This window comes from Lycium ferocissimum, chromosome 9 (assembly GCF_029784015.1).
Source record: "Lycium ferocissimum isolate CSIRO_LF1 chromosome 9, AGI_CSIRO_Lferr_CH_V1, whole genome shotgun sequence".
NCBI classification, from domain to species: Eukaryota; Viridiplantae; Streptophyta; class Magnoliopsida; order Solanales; family Solanaceae; genus Lycium; species Lycium ferocissimum.
In genome coordinates, this window is record NC_081350.1 from 41,629,585 (window position 1) to 41,641,983 (window position 12,399).

General features: G+C 33.3%; 1 protein-coding gene across 2 annotated transcripts in view; it reads right to left on the reverse strand.

Annotated features, from left to right (window-relative positions):
* LOC132030856 (putative late blight resistance protein homolog R1A-10) overlaps positions 1–11,497 on the reverse strand; it is a 15,402-nt gene extending 3,905 nt beyond the window's left edge. Inside the window, exons 1-2 of one of the 2 annotated variants that reach the window (XM_059420619.1) lie at positions 11,388–11,497; positions 3,728–6,373 (exon numbers count right to left, since the gene is read on the reverse strand). In XM_059420619.1, coding sequence (XP_059276602.1) covers positions 3,728–6,369 — 2,642 coding nt within the window. In that variant the 5' untranslated portion in view covers positions 6,370–6,373; positions 11,388–11,497. Of the gene's footprint in view, positions 1–3,718; positions 6,491–11,387 lie in introns of those variants that run through there. The other variant, XM_059420620.1, reaches the window with a different exon arrangement.
* Between the last annotated feature and the right edge of the window lie 902 nt (positions 11,498–12,399).

Sequence of the window (12,399 nt, forward strand, 5' to 3'; positions counted from 1 at the left end):
CTGTAGTGTTGTTTTGAAAATAACACAAATACTAACCTGATAGAAAAAATCAAAGAGAAAATAATACCAAATCTGTAGCCATCTCCTCAGTTGTCAAATTATCATGATCTGACCAAAAAAAGAATTTCAGAGTCATAGCATGAAAGACAGATGACTTAAAAGGATTTTGCATCTCTTGGCAAAGAAAAAAAGAAAGGAGAACAGGATTACCAAAACACACAAGAGGCACAGCAAAAATTAAACTACATAATCACACAAGAATAATTTACATTATTACCCTATCCTGAGTTGGTAATAGAGCCCTTGTACTGCAAATTGGAAAAATAATAATATGGGCTGATTAATTAAAAATCTCAGCACTTTAAAATGCGTAAAATGGGTTGAATAATCATCAATTGGTCGAGAACAAAGGAGGAAAATGATTCTGTATATACTTGCCGCTATAAGATGCATTTTTCCCAGTACATCTCCTCCCTCTCTCTTTCTACTAATGTATGTATTGAAATCCTTAGTCACAGCCATTAGCACAAAAATATAGTTAATTAGTATCCACGCATCATCAAGTTTTACATACACTGTGAGAGCTTGTAAGGAGTATTGGAATAGTTTTCATGTTGGAATTGTTAATTTGTCAACAACAATATTTGGCTTGATAGAGATAAGCATGATTTCATCACGTACTCCAAACCGGCCACTGTTATAGACACAGACAGAAATAAGTAAACTTGAATGGGGGAAAAAAAAAAAACTTTATGGTCTTGTTTGAAGTTTTCTTACAACTGAGTTTCCAGAAAGTGTTGGTTTGCGTTGTTTTCAAACAAAAAAGAACTGAAGATTTCATTACACTCTATTTTCAAAGCATTCGAAAGACTCAGAAACAACAGAAGTCTTCAATAAGAAAAAGTTAAGTCGATATTTCAGCGCTAACTTAGTAATGTGAAATAGTAACTCATTATGAAGAGATTGAGAGAGATAGAGAAATGCCTTGTACAGTAAGAGAGAGTGAACCACCAAGCATGCGAATAATTACCAAGCACTTTTTCCCCTGAATCTGCATCTCCAAACCAAAATATTCAATTAAAAAGTTTCCATTTGTCGGTTAAATTTATGGAAAAAGCAGGAAAGCGATGAGTTTAAAGTCAAAATCTCTTAATGCTGAAAGAAGCAATGAAGTCTACTGAACTTAAGTTCGTCAAAAGCGTTATTTGTGGTTGATCTCTGCATTTGATTATGGAATGTTGGAATTCAAACGATGCAAAAGATTCATTTATTATGCAAAAACAACAGGAAAGTGACCAATTTTTTTTAAAAAAATGAAAATCTCGTAACGAAGTCAAATGGGCTGACCTTTGTCAAAAGCATTATCAGTGCTTTCTTCCATTGGTCTCTGTATTTGAGTAGGAAATTCCAAGCGGTAAAGCATAAGATTTGTTTATTCTACAGATTGTCGATTTTATATGGAGAGATGAGCGGGTTTTGTTTTTTTTTTTTTTCCAAAAAAAAAAAAAAATGACGACGAAAGGGTTTGGTCAACCCGAAGTAAGAGAGTGGCAGAATGAAGTAGTTAAAGGGAGCGCCTGAAGCACCTGTTGAGTGTAAAACTGTAAATGAAGCGGTTTGTTTGAGTTGTATTTTAAATGAATAATTGGTTTGTAAGAATTTTAAATACCAAATAAACGAGGAAAAAGATAAATACTCATTCTCATCACAGACACTGCCACATCATCGGGGCCAAGTCCTGCTTTTATATATATATATATGATATGGACTTTTGGAAATTCATCAAGTGAAACAAGCCACACAACAAAGACATACACAAAAAGAAAAGTAAGGGAAAGTGACCATTGATAAGATCCTCCTAAATAAGAGAAAGTAAATCACAGCCAGAGAGAAACAGGAAGAAAAGTTGAAGAGGAATTTAAGTCACTTTCAGCAAAGAAAATGAAAGGCATCTTCATTTACGCTTTTCATTTTTCGTGTCTGATGGATAAATCAACTCCGTGTCTGATGTATAAATTAAAGAAATAAAAACCAAGACCTTTTGCTTTTTCTGTTTTAAATTTGAGAGACTACGAGCTTATGACGATGTATTCACTATCATACTGAGAGATTCTTCCTTGTTTATGCACAAAACTCTCCCTATTGTTAATATTAGTGCAACATTACGTATATTAGTGCAACATTACGTAGTATTGATGTGAGAGATTTACAATAATCACTGAGTTTACAATTCAATATTTACAGATAACAACAGCAACATACCCAGTGTAATTTCACATATGGGGTCTTGAGAGGTTAGGATGTACACACATATTTCTCTACCTTTGTGGGGCAGATAGGCTGTTTCTGAAAGGCCTTCGGCTGAATAGAAAAGAAAGGAAAAATAAAAGAAAAGGAATTCGACGCAAATACAAAAAAAAAATATGGCAGCAAAATCACAAGATACAAGGCTAAATGTGTAATAGATAGTAATACACATCGAAGAATAAAAGAATTACACGATTACTAAAGGATACTACTAATATCTATATTTATAGATATTTAGTAAATCTTTAATATATATAGAATTTACATAAAAGCTTCTTGGTTTCGGTGAACCTGTATATTATACACTAGCTCGGCCTCTGTGACATTACTTATTGTAGGAACGCCAATGACATTGAACCTGGTCCGTGTCTCTGTCAAGATTGAGATGTTAATTTTACTGGACAATATCTCAGATGGTCACTCAACTATGATTAGTTCACTCAGAAAGTCACTCAACTTTATTTTCTAACCACAAAGTTAATCAACTTTGTTTTCTAACCACGAAGTCACTCAGCTATGGCTAGTTCACTCAGAAAGTCACTCAACTTTGATTTCTAACCATAAAGTTACTCAACTATTGATGTTTCACCCACAAAGTCACCCCCAACCTATTTAAATAATTTTTTAATTAAATTTATTGACATGAAATTTTAAGCCAAAGTTATAAGAAATAAAAAAGTACTTATTTTAACTATTTTATAAACCCGACCCACTATAAATATATTGACCAAAATCTTTTATTTTACCTTCATTTCCTCCTAATTTCTCTATTTTTATATAGTTGTATAGTTATATTTTTTCCTGATATTTATTGTAAAATTTATTTGTTATAGCTATTCTTAAGACTTAATTATAGATAGTAACTATCTTTTTTAATATTTAAGTTTAGTAGCTATATTATTCAAAATTTACATTTCATAGCTACCTCACTTTTTTTAATTAAATGTGCTGTCCCATAATCCCTAAAGTTTTTGCCGTTTTAACTTCATGCCCACCAAGTATATTTTCAGTGTATATAGCCGTTTTCACACCTATTTTCAGTGAATACAACCGTTTTTTACTCAACAACGATTTTGTATTTTATTATATTTCGAAAGAAAACGTGAACATGACCAAACTCAACAACAATTTTGTATTTCGTTGTATTTTCGCTGTATTTTGAAAACGCGAAAATGACCAGACTCAACAACGATTTTGTATTTCGTTGTATTTAGAAAACACAAAAATGGCCAAAAATACAACAAAAGCAGTTACGAATTGTAATTTTACAACTACAAGAAATAGATTAAATCAAGTAAAATATTCTTTACCAAACAAGCATTAGCCTCAGCATATATAATTTGGAAGCACAAATACAAGAAATAATTATAAGAAAAATCAAGGAAGAAGATGTGAAAAATCAAGGAAGAAGATGTCTTACAAAGGATGACGAATATGGACGTCAATAGAACCTCCATAGTTGTCTTGAATGTCCTGTTGAATCTGCTTGGCGGAATTCCCAACAGATTCTCGACATTGATCGATATCAATTAGAGTAAGTGTGGTTATATCTGCAAATTCTTGAGGGATTGAATCCAAACCCCGGCAAATTTCAAGAAATAGGCGTTCAAGGCACGGAAAGTGATCACTACTGGCTCTCCAGTACCGCATATGCAATTTGCTCAGTTTCAAGAACTTCAAGTGAGGAAACCCTTCCTCAGCTACTTCCCACTCCTCACCTCTGCAGTTGATTAGTTGAAGGGACTCGAGTTTGGGCAATTTACCAACAATACTCAGATCCTTCCATGGCAAGAAGAAACTTCCTTTCAAAGTTAAATTCTTAAGGTTTTGTGGAAAAGCATCTGGCGGAGGTAGGAGCAGAGTAGAATCTGAAGGTGTAATTCTATCTAGAAAGCATTTAGCAGCTTGATTACTAAGATTAAATTCCAATTCCTCGAGCTGATGTAAGTAGCGAAAATCATACTGGTCCTTGCGAATACAAAAATCTTCTCGGGCGCCACTAATTTGCAACTTCTTTAGATTGGGAAATAGTCTAAATGCAGACCCAGTACAATATAAAGGATTCCATCCAAAGAGACATTGCAAATTCCTCAAAACCAAACTATTCTCTGTAGGCTCATAATACCGCAAGTAATTCCAGGGCAAACGAAGGTGCCTCAATTGCGGCATCGTCAAAATTTCCGACGGCAATATGAAAGAATATTCCTGGTAATTGTCACCATAAAGTATAAAAGTTTGCAGATAACATAGTCTTGATATCGATGGAGGAATGTCTATTATTGATGAGGGAACCTTTTCTGCGGATCCTAGATACTGCTGCTCTAAGAGAGGATAAAGACACAAAGCTAGGAATCTCAAGTGCATTAAATGTAGAATTTCACTGGGAAAAGTTCGACAGCTAATTGAAGCAAGGTCTAGCACTCTTACTAGCTTGAAAGGCAACTCCGGTACGAAGCATCCCAATCTACTAAATCCAAATATATTAAACACGATAGAATGAGCCTCACTGCTACGGCACCTAGCCAATTCTTTCACATTATGGATACTGATCCGACCTCGACTCTTAGAGGAACACTGCATGGATTGCGCACAAGGATTTTGATCACTCTTTCCTCCTACAAAGTTCACAAAATTCACATTTTGAGCTTCCCTCAAACAGAGCTCACGGGTCACATCATGCATTCGACAACTCTCTATTTTTCCATCAAAACTCAATTTGTGGACAGAAATTAAACTTCTATCTATAAGTTCGTTTAGACATGTTTCTGCCACCTCTTCTATACTTTTCAACTCTTCTACCTTCAAAAATCCCTCTACAGCCCATAACTCCACAAGTTTATCTGCAGAAATCAGTTCATCCTCTGGAAAAATTGCAAAATATAGAAAGCACGGTTTTAGGTGAGAAGGCAAGTGATGGTAACTCAAAGCCAACACTCTCATGCATTGGGCTTCAAGATCTGTGCTTACCACTGAACTTACATTCTTGGCAACACTTTGCCACTCATCCAATGTTTCACCGATTTTGGAGAGAAGTCCCCCGATCACAATAATTGCTAGAGGCAATCCTCCGCATTTGGATGCAATTTGTTTCCCAAGTTGTTCAAATTCAGGAGGAAAACAATCTTGCACAAAGACCTTTTTGTATAATAAATTCCAACTTTCATCAAAGTTCAAAAGGTCCATGTGATAAGGAGACTTATCTGAGCTAGCATATTCAGCCACTTCCACATTCCGAGTAGTCAAGAGTACTCGGCTTCCATTATTACAGTTTGGGAAACATAGTTGCATATCATCCCAAGCTCCTGTAGTCCATATGTCATCAATGACTAACAAGTATCTGTTGCCTTTAAGATGCTTTTGAAGTTGGTCTGCTAGTTTATCATCAGTTTTATTACTTGTCGAAGAAAGAAGGCTTAGGAGTACATTTCTCGCATAATACTCTTGTGAAACAGTAGCTTTTGTACGAATGTCAAAGTGAGACATAATGAATGGATCGCTGTAGAGCTTTGTAGCCAAAGTTGTCTTCCCTATGCCCCCCATCCCTACAATTGAGACAACTTCTAGTTCCCTCTCTCCTCCAGTGAGTTGATCCTGTATAATCTTGAATGCATTTTCATGGCCAACCATTATGTGCTCGGGCCTCTCTACAGCATGTTCAGGTATAGTACTGGCTAGAGAAAACGTTTGTGCTTTCAAATCTTTGATTTTTCTGTACCAGTTCCGTATTGCCATCCACTTCTTCATGATGGAATCAATGCGTTCTACCTCTTGATCCAAGGAACAACAGAGTTTCCAGAAAGCTCCGCTTCGCGTAATTGAAGTTTCTGCTGAAGAAACATCTATTGATTTCCAGTCAACCATATCTTCTGCACTGTATGCTACCTCTGCAATTTCAACTTCCAAGCTTGTTAATGCTTCAAGATCGCCCGTTACATTGTAGGATTCATCCAGAATAGCTCTCAGGGATTCAAGCTTTGCATAGAACGGTTGCAAATCACATCCAGTAAGTTCCATTGATTGGTTTATGGTTCTCATAAGACAAGTAATAGCAGCATAAGCCATATCACTCTTTCTATCTTAATTTTTCTCTCGTGTGTGTAATAAAAGAGGGAGTTCCTGCACAAGGCAGGCACAATATTTCTCAGTATGAAAATGGATGAACTGCCACAAGTGGTTTTGTAATTTGTCAATCTAAAAAACAGAAAATGGAAAGGTCTTTCTTTTAATTATTTCTTGAGACAAGTCAGATTCCATCACATGTCCACCTTGGTCCACAGTCTGCTCTAGTCTCTATCGACTAGCTGGAAGTCCAGCTGGAATTTTTGTTTCACAGTTACTAATTTGAATAGAAAAAAATATTTAAGAAAATGCACAAATTATTCTAATAGTATATTTTCATGCGATAGTTTACTCATACAAGACACTCAAAGCTAAAAGAATATATTTATCAGTTAAAATCAAATTTGAGAGCCTATATATATATATTATGCTTTTTGCAATATATAGGATTTTTGCACAAAGAAAAAGGCAGAATATCTCTCAGTATGATAATGGACCAATTGACACAAGTTGTGTAATTTCTCAATTTAAAAAACACAAAAAGTGCAAATGTCTGTCCATCACATTTCCAGCTTGGCTCAGAGTCTTTAATTTTCCTTGTCTGAAAGGGACTTCCTTTTTTGGACTCTTCTTTGATTTTTCTACTCTTCTTTAATGAAGGTTGTTGGAAGTATATTGAAGTCTCTTTCAACTAAGGAAATTGAAGCCGTCTTCTTTGACTGCTTCTCAAAGTGAACAGAGTAAAATTGGGGGCAAAAGAATGTAGACTTTCATTCTGCAAAATTTTCTGCTCGTTCTGTTTCAATTTATGTGATTTTTTTTTAATTCATAATAAATGATCTCTTTTTAAATTTAGAAATAAATTTACTTTATAAATAATTTATAAATACATAAATATTTAAAATTTATTTTAAATCATAAATTTTAAAAGTCTTTATCTTTTCTTAAATATAGTGTCCAATTAAATAAGTTCATATAAATTAAAACGGAGGGAGTATATTTTTTCTTAAGTCAAGTTTCTATCCGAAACAACATTTCTACCTCTCAAGCTAGGGGTAAAATATGTTGTACACGTGAGCAGTCGCCTAAGATTTAAAGTTTATGGGTTCAAATTTTAATTAAACTAAAAATTTATAATTTGTACATATTAAATGAATTTTCTTAAGGCAAATACAAAGTTCAGATTGTCACTCAACTTTATTTTTTAACCACAATATCAATTATGATTAGTTTACTAGAAAATCACTCAATTTTATTTTACATTACAAAAGTTTCACTAACTATTATTGGGCTTTTTAAAATTCACTAACTTTATTTTTTGGCCAGAAAGTCATTCAACTATTAGTGTTTCACCTATAAAGTCACCCAACCTTTTAAAGTGGTTTTTCAATTAAATGTTATTGACATTAATTTTTTATTTAAAGCCAAACTTATAATTATAAGAAATAAAAAAGTACCAATTTTAACCATTTTATTGACTCACCCACTCCACTAAAAATATATTAACAAAGACCTTTTATTTTACTCTCATTACTGGCTAATTTCTCTTTAACAAGAATTAAAAGGAGAAAAAATACAAAGTCTTGCAATCAACAAGAAAATTAAATGCATATTGGAATCAGATTATTAGTAAATGAAAAAAATTAATGAAATCGTAGATTTGATTCAAACATCATGTTATTTTCCTTGCTTAAGGTGGTTAATTGCTTAGTCTCACATCTTATTGTTTGGTATTAGAAATTTTTGGTCTCCAATATATCCTCATTTTCATACTTTGTCTTAATTTTTTGCGGTCATGTATGTTGTCTTGTTAATTGTCAGACTTTGTAGTTCTTCTTCTTTTAATTCTTGTTAAAAGAGAAATTAGGAGGAAAATGAAGGTAAAATTAAAGATTTTGGTCAATATATTTTTAGTGGATCGGGTTTATAAAATAGTTAAAATAAGTACTTTTTTATTTCTTATAACTTTGGCTTAAAAATTTCATGTCAATAAATTTAATTAAAAAATTATTTAAACAAAAATGGGGATGACTTTGAAATTAAAACATCAATAACAAAGAATTTTATTGTTAGAAACGAAAGTTGAGTGACTTTCTAAGTGAATCCAAAGCCATCTGAGTGACTTCGTGAATTAAAAACAAAGTTGATTGAGAACTGTGGTTAGAAAATAAAGTTGAGTGGGCACTACGAGCGAACTAATCGTACAATGAGTGACTATCCGTATATTGTCCGGTAAAATTAACATCTCAATCTAGACGGAGACAGAGACACGGACCAGGTTCAATGTCATTGGCGTTCCTACAATAATCAGTGTCACAGAGGCGGAGCTAGTGTATAATATACAGGTTTAGCGAAACCAAGTAGCTTTTATGTAAATTCTATATATGTTAAAGAAATTTACAAAATATCTATAAATATAGACATTGGTAGTATCATTTAGTAATCCCGTAATTCTTTTATTCTTCGATGTGTATTACTATCTATTACACATTTAGCCTTGTATCTTGTGATTTTGCTGCCATATTTTTTTTTTGTATTTGCGTCGAATTCCTTTTCTTTTATTTTTCCTTTCTTTTATTCGGTGGGCGCTCTTTCGTAAATGTACTTTTATCTGCTTTTTAAAGGTAGAAAATAAATGTGTACATCCTAACCTCTCAAGCACCTATACGCGAAATTACACTCCAGATGTTCATTGTTGTTATCTATAAATATTGAATTGTAAACTCAGTGATTATTGTAAATCTCTCACAACAATACTACGTAATGTTGCACTAATATTAACAATAGGGAGAGTTTTCTGCATAAACAAGGAAGAATCTCTCAGTATGATAGTGAATGCATCGTCATAAGCTCATAGTCTCTCAAATTTAAAACAGAAAAAGCAAAAGGTCTTGCTTTTATTTCTTTAATTTATACATCGACACGGAGTTGATTTATACATCAGACATGGAAAATGAAAAGCGTAAATGAAGATGCCTTCAACTTTTCTTCCTGTTTCTCTCTAGCTGTGATTTACTTTCTCTTATTTAGGAGGATCCTATCAATGGTCACTTTCCCTTACTTTTCTTTTTGTGTATGTCTTTGTTGTGTGGCTTGTTTCACTTGATGAATTTCCAAAAGTCCATATTTCTCAAATAAAAAGCAGAAAAAGCAAAATTCCCACTTCTCTCTCTTTTTTTTTTATTTTTTTTTTATTTTTTAACTTTATCAAAAGGACATGTTGTTAATAGAGAAAATGATCATTATCACCTCCTAAAAGTGTCCACTGACCTTACTTTGCTAATCTCTCAAATAAACAAATTGAAAGACAAAGACCAAAGTTCTCTTTTTTCTCTTAAATTTGTCAAAAGGAGAAAGATTTGTGATCATTATCAGATCCTGAAAGTGCCCACTAACCAAATTGCTAATAAAATAATTCCCAATATAAAAATAAATAAATGCATCTACTCTGCTGTACATTTGACGAATATCTTTGCTTGATGTTCCAAATATGTTCAGGTAAATAAAATTGCTGGTTTGTACTATTACGAAAAAAATAATGTAGTTCATTCAACGTCTGTGTAATTCATTCAGTTCAATATATAGTTAAAGCAATTTGTTGACTTGTATTATCATTTCCTTGCATAGAAGACAACATTTCTCACATGACTATTGTTTACAGCAATTACGCCTCAGTCCCAAACAAGTTGGAGTTTGTTGTATGAATCACCACTGCCTCATACTAAATAAAATAAGACTCACATGAGTGTTTTCTACTTGAGCAAAATTACCACCTTTTCCTAAGCTTCCAATACTGCATACAAGCAGAGCAAAAAGATTTCATTAGTATTATGAAGTAATGTCAAGCCAAGAATGAACAAGAGAACCAAAGTTTCTACAAAGGATGAAAAAAGAAAGTCAGAAACTTAATGAACTTCAAGAAATCCTTACCTTGGAATATGACGAGTTAACAGGGGCAACTTGAAAACTGCTGATTATCTGCACAATGACCAAACGATTAATAGCAGGAGTTATTGGAGAGCAAAAAGAAGATTGCATTTCTCAAAATTGTAGCAATGAAAATGATCACGGAAATAGTGGCACAGGGAGGTCTTGGCGCAAACAGTCGGCCAACTTTGGTCCAAAGGTGGTATTTGTCTTAAAAAAATCATTTAATATGTAAAAATTATTTACTTAGAACTCAATAACTTATAAAAGAGTTAAAATGCTGAACTCGTAAACTTCAAATCCTAACTCCACCTCAAACAATATCTATCTATTATCATAACTCAGCTTATATTTGATTTTGATATGGGATTCTGGAGGCTACAAGACTTACATGTCTGACACAGTGTGTGTGAACTTAGGGAAATTTGATTTCAGGTTCATACTCTATTTCGTTTGATATACCAATAAACTTCCAGGAAAAGAGGTAAACTTTTAGCTAAGGTAATCGTTTGTTCACATTGGTGGTCTTGACTTTTGCTTTTTTACTTTTCAAAGATACAGTAGACTCTCCTAGTATGTAAATCTCTGGTAGTATTTTTTTTCGTGTTCCTTTAAATTTTTAATTTATTGGAACATTATCTCTAATGTACTCTCTTTTGTATATGTTTGATTCAATTCCATAGCTGGTTTAATCGAATCTCTACGTGAGAAACCCTAAACGAAAGAGAGAAAAAGTAGAGAGAGAGAAAATGATTTTATTATCAAGTCACAAAATGATAAATCTATTTTGTCTAGATTGTTCTCTAGTTACAAATACACCTACATCTATTCTAATTAAATGAACATTTACGAAGACTAACTAGGTAATGGGTCTATTCAGCCGAACTTCATTAGTCCCAACACCCTCCCCCCCTCAAGCTGGAGGGGGAAGCCACTCCAAGCTAGCAAAGAAGATGATGATGAGCAGGCCCTGGAAAAGACTTTGTCAATATATCAGCAAGTTGTGAGGAGGTGGACACATGATGTAAAGAAATAAGGTCAGCAGCTAAGCAATCTCGAACATAATGGCAGTCAATGTCAATAAGCCATATCACCTCTTTCTCTCTTAATTTCTCTCTTATGTGTGTGATCAAAATAGGGAGTTTCCGCACAGAGAAGAAGTAATAACATCTCTCAGTATGACAACAGACGAACCGCCAGAAGTCGTGTAATTTCTCAATTATTTTTTTTTTTTTTAAAAAAAAACAGAAAGTGCAAAGGTCTTTCTTTTATTTCTTGTAAAAAGAATCATTAAGCTACTGTGTTGAGTGGCTTCCATCGCATTTCCAGCTTGGTCCCACAATCCTCTTCATGCAGTCTAGTCTCAAGTCTCTATCTACCAGCTGGAAGTCGCAAAAAATATTTAAGAAAATCTACGATATTAAAGTATTAATAATGTTATTACTTTTCGCTTAGACATTACTGGTTTATGCATTCAACATAAGCTATACTGGTTGTTAGCCTTATGGGAATAAACATATTAGAGTAGTCAAAAAGAGAAGTTACTAACAGGATAAAGCAGAAAGATTTGTGGTCACTATCATATCCTAAAAGTATCCACTAACCTAAGATTTGTGGTCACTATCACATCCTAAAAGTATCCACTAACCTAAGATTTGTGGTCACTATCACATCCTAAAAGTATCCACTAACCTATTATCATGTAAACAAAAGAAGAGACCAAAGTTCTCTTTTTCTATTTTTTTTTTTTTAACTTTATCAGAAGAGATAGAATTTTAACGGGAACAAGTAGAAAATTTTGTGATCAATCATTATCAGATCCTAGAGTCTCTTTAGCCAAAATAAAGGAGTTGAAACTGCATATTTTTTTATTTCTTCTATTGATGCAAGTGTTAAATGTGCAACAACATTTCTTATTTTTTTTCTAATCCTTTGGCCATTATATTCTCAGATATCATTACTTGACAAGTATGGAAGAGAAGGTGTACTAGCTGTTGGAAAAAATAATTAACAACATAGGATCGTAAATCAATAGATAGTGATGAAGAATAATTATAGGAACACTAACCTTGTTCTATTGCAAGAGTTGATTGAGAAAACTTGATT